Genomic DNA, 5,000 nt, shown 5'->3' with positions numbered 1-5,000 from the left:
ATCACAGTCACAATGTGCGTCTATTAGATTAGAGTACTTTATTTAATTCAACTTGGATTAGTAAAACAAACAAAACCTCTATCACACGTGAAAAGTGGGATTTTCATCAGCATATGCGACACTGTAGATTGTCATGGAAGATTGTCGTTGCTGTTCACGGCAATTTGCAGGCATCCCTAAAAACTGCACGTGGGCCTTGCATCCCTAAAAACTGCTTCCAAGGTGGGGGTTTTGGAAAACCCCGTTTTCGTTTTGCCGTGTAAAGGCACATCTGGGGTTTTTATGACGACATAGCCCCACCTCGAACCTCTAGTCCAGCCCCCGCGCTTGACCTCACCTGACAGAACAACAACAATGCTGGATCACGGAGCCGTGTGTGTGCTGCACTGATGTATTTGTTGACAATGCTGGAACAAAACGCTTCAATTCTGCATGATTTCGACGACCAGCAACAGCGCATTAACAATAACCTGCGCCAAATAGTCTAGGCTACTTTAAAATCCACCACCTCCCCCTCCTAGAAGAGTTAATGAACACGTAGCCTACTGTAATCAACTTAATGCAGAACTACGCGCACACATTTTGTTTGAGCCTAGCCTACTTGTGGCCGCGATGCAAATAAATCCATTTAATTCAGCACAGAGCATGTTCAACGAATTCTCTCACAACAGCTGGTGGAAATCCCAACACTTTGAGAATTCTGTCCAAAATTCTGTTTCACACTATTAATCAAATCACCAACCCTCCACTCTCACCTGCTGCCTTCACAAGTGCTGATGCTTGTGAGAAATGTAAAGAGAAACTATGCAGGATTGGCGATTTCATCTCCGGTTCGGTTTCGCTTTTCATTTTCGCTCGTTTTATGCTTGCATATTTCTCTACAGAGCTTCCCCTACAGCTTTAGCGTGTATATTTAGACATATATAGCCTATACTGTATATATTTATAAATTACAAGCGTGGTTCTTCTTGTTCCTTACGCGTTTCAGACTTCCAGATGTAAACAAGGAGCGATCGCCTCCTAGACAAACTGCAAGGCTGCAATAGCGGATATAGGGACACTGGGGACGGGAGGAAATATTACTGTTTTCGATAAAACTGGTCAGTCAAGCAAAACATCGATTCTTAAGCGATTTTATGACTATGAAAATGTTGCATAGGGTCTCTTTAAGACATCTTTCATTGATAAAATTTAAAACATCAGAGCATGTTCTCTCCCCCTCCTCTGCCCCCCCCCCCCCAGTTAAGGTGTCTTTATTTACTTTCAGTCACTTTTCTGATGCTGGCAGATCTCAAGGACATAGACCTCTGTATGAAACCTACAGTAGGTGTTGAAATGTGATGGCCGTTTCTCTCACGCTTTGCGTGATCCACGCCCTGCGTGAAATGTATTACAACTGTATTACAACTTACCGCCACGAGGTGGCAGTACAGTCCGCGGTAGCACTTTAGCGTTTTAGGACTCCTAATTTTTTTCACTAAAAGTAATTCACGAGGCATAGCCTAGGACAGCTTAAAATAATAGACTAGTTAGGTTAGTTTTTGTAAATTGTATTATGGACACGTCAATACCATATAATATTATGTTCGTGCAGACTTCTGTATCGCGCAGAAGTAGGCTTGTGGTTTTATGATTGACTATTTGTATTTGTATCTATTCGAATCAGAGTCACATCTGCAGTAAATGAGATAAAACTGCCTGCTCGTGATGACGTGCTATTTGTTCATCTATGGTTTATCCTTGAATTTTCAATAAAGCATCTATCTATCTATCTATCCTCTTTTCTATCAAATTTGGATTATGCCATGATATATGCTTATCTTCTAATACAAATAAAGAATTTATAATGTGTATCTGACGGCTCTGATGACTAGTTTGACTATGAGCATTGTGTGTGTGTGTGTGTGTACCTCACTGCTCTGATCACTAGTTTGAGTATGGGGATTGTGTGTGTGTGTGTGTGTGTGTGTGTGTGTGTGTGTGTTGTGTGTGTGTGTACCTGACGGCTCTGATCACTAGTTTGAGGATGGGGATTGTGTGTGTGTGTGTGTGTGTGTGTGTGTGTGTGTGTGTGTACCTGACGGCTCTGATCACTAGTTTGAGGATGGGGATCATGTCCTCTCTCAGGATATCGGGGGGGAAGCCTTTCTCCTCAGAGTCAACCAGCCCTCCAGCATCTGATTGGACAGAACCAGAACGCATGTTAAGATTCCCACACACACTGCACACTCTGTCTGTGTCCAAAAGTCAAGCGCGCATGCTGGAAAGACTCACGTGTACACACAAACACACACATATATAAACAGACTCATAAGCACATACACAAACAAACTGACTCATACACAAACACACACAAACATAACCACAAACACATAAACAGACTCATACACAAACGCACAGACACACATACATACACATGCACACATAACAAGACTACACATATTGGAACACTTTATAATAACTACACACAATTCATAATTTGTTAAGCATTTATAAACTATTAGTAAACAGTTTGTTCATCATTTGTAAATCATCTGCATCAGGTATAAATGGTTTGTTCGTAGTAAATCTCAAAAACACGTTTGTAAATAGATGTTTTCTATTTAATAAATAATGCTACAACCATTTCTACATGGAATAAGATTATTAACCATTGGCAAACTATAACTACCCATGTTGCTCATCATGTGTTAAGCATTACTGATGCACTAGTACACATGCACTAATCATTAGTTGTGTGGATACACATTTTATAAACCATTTCCTCACACTACAATTCATGATTAACTCAGGAACTGCAATTGGTTACAGTAGTTAATGATATTGTGCAAGCTTATCTAAAGTGAGGACTTTATTTACAAATGAGTTACATTTGCATTTATTCATTTAGCAGACATTTTAATCAAAAGCAATTTACACATACTGGTTACACATGAGTGAAATTAAAGGGCAAGGCCACAATGGTGGAGCCCACGTTCTGGGTTACTGCATGCTAGCCCTGCCCCTTATCCACTACACTGCCCCTGTTCCTTATCCACTACACTACCCCTGCTCCTTATCCACTACACTACACTACCCCTGCTCCTTATCCACTACACTACACTACCCCTGCTCCTTATCCACTACACTACCCCTGCTCCTTATCCACTACACTACCCCTGCTCCTTATCCACTACACTACACTACCCCTGCCCCTTATCCTCTACACTACCCTACCCCTGCTCCTTATCCACTACACTACCCCTGCTCCTTATCCACTACACTACACTTCCCCTGCTCCTTATCCACTACACTACCCTACCCCTGCTCCTTATCCACTACACTACACTACCCCTGCTCCTTATCCACTACACTACACTACCCCTGCTCCTTATCCACTACACTACCCCTGCTCCTTATCCACTACACTACCCCTGCCCCTTATCCACTACACTACCCCTGCCCCTTATCCACTACACTACACTACCCCTGCTCCTTATCCACTACACTACCCCTGCTCCTTATCCACTACACTACCCTACCCCTGCTCCTTATCCACTACACTACACTACCCCTGCTCCTTATCCACTACACTACACTACCCCTGCTCCTTATCCACTACACTACACTACCCCTGCTCCTTATCCACTACACTACCCCTGCTCCTTATCCACTACACTACACTACCCCTGCTCCTTATCCACTACACTACCCCTGCTCCTTATCCACTACACTACCCCTGCTCCTTATCCACTACACTACCCCTGCCCCTTATCCACTACACTACCCCTGCTCCTGCTCCTGTTCCTTATTCACTGCACTACGAAGTGTGTATGCCCTCATACGGAACGCTATGTGTGTGTGTGTGTGTGTGTGTGTGTGTGTGTGTGTGTGTGTGTGAAGTGTGTATGCCCTCATATGAAATGATGTGTGTGTGTGTACCTTCTGAGCTCCGACGAAGTGTGTATCCCCTCATATGGAACACTGTGCAAAATACAGTGTGTGTGTGTGTGTGTGTCTGTGTTTGTGTGTGTGTGTGTGTGTGTGTGTGTGTGCCTTCTGAGCTCTGGCAAAGTGTGTATGCCCTCATATGGAATGCTGTGTGTCTGTGTGTGTGTGTGTGTGTGTGTACCTTCTGAGCTCTGGCGAAGTGTGTATGCCCTCATACGGAACGCTGTGCGGAAGCGTTCTCGGTTGCTGAAGCCAGCGGGTTTGTTTGGTTCGGAGCTCCCAGAATGCACCAAGGCGCTGGAGGACAGCAGACGTTCTCTAACAGAACCGAGTCGCGCAGGAACACGAGCTCTCTTACTGCAGAACACACACATTGAACATGTAGTTAAAATGGAGTACAGTGGAGTACAGTAGAGTAAATATTAAAAGGGATCCATTAAAGGATATGTGAATTATGACCATAAGCTAGAGTCATGGACAAGGGGTCACTGTATCCAGACTCCAAGCATTCCCAACTTCAGACCCCAAGCATTCCCAACTTCAGACCCCAAGCATTCCCAACTTCAGACCTCAAGCATCCCCAACTTTTTCACTGATTCTTCCACAGCGCTATCAATCACTTATTTTTTCTACGAGTCTAAAAAGAGCTCCACACTTCATCAACAGTCTAATTAGGTCCTTAACATTTCAAACGAGGCGTTGGCAACATTCTTTGAGTGCTGCAAGATTATTTAGAAGACAGCTTATGCACACAGTATCTGTAGAAACTTTCCCACTTGTTTTCCGGGTGACACTATGTAAGACTCGATGAGTCGAGCAACGAACACAAATCTTGTGTTGTTGAAGGAAGTAGTCTGTCATAGTTCGATTTACAGGGGGTGCAAAGAAGACCCAGTATCCCCCAAAGAGAAGCTTGTTGTTAGCTTTCGCCGACTCATGCTTTCTCTTGCTGCAACAACAGACAGACAAACATAACAAACCCCAATGAAAACATAACCTCCTTGGTGGAGGTAATGAGGGTAAGTTAAAGGGCCGCATTAAGCGTTGTATCGTTAGAAACCCAGTCATGT

At 43.6% G+C, this 5,000-nt stretch overlaps 1 protein-coding gene across 1 annotated transcript in view; it reads right to left on the bottom strand.

The window, feature by feature from the left end:
• Nucleotides 1–5,000, bottom strand: part of kcnq3 (potassium voltage-gated channel, KQT-like subfamily, member 3) — a 58,614-nt gene that overhangs the window by 10,387 nt on the left and 43,227 nt on the right. Inside the window, exons 9-10 of the mRNA XM_062553048.1 lie at nt 4,112–4,287; nt 2,078–2,177 (exon numbers count right to left, since the gene is read on the bottom strand). Coding sequence (XP_062409032.1) covers nt 2,078–2,177; nt 4,112–4,287 — 276 coding nt within the window. The remainder of the gene's footprint in view (nt 1–2,077; nt 2,178–4,111; nt 4,288–5,000) is intronic.

Source organism: Sardina pilchardus, chromosome 2 (assembly GCF_963854185.1).
Source record: "Sardina pilchardus chromosome 2, fSarPil1.1, whole genome shotgun sequence".
NCBI classification, from domain to species: domain Eukaryota; kingdom Metazoa; phylum Chordata; class Actinopteri; order Clupeiformes; family Clupeidae; genus Sardina; species Sardina pilchardus.
Note: the sequence above shows the minus strand (reverse complement) of the source record. Positions and strands in the feature narration are given on the sequence as shown.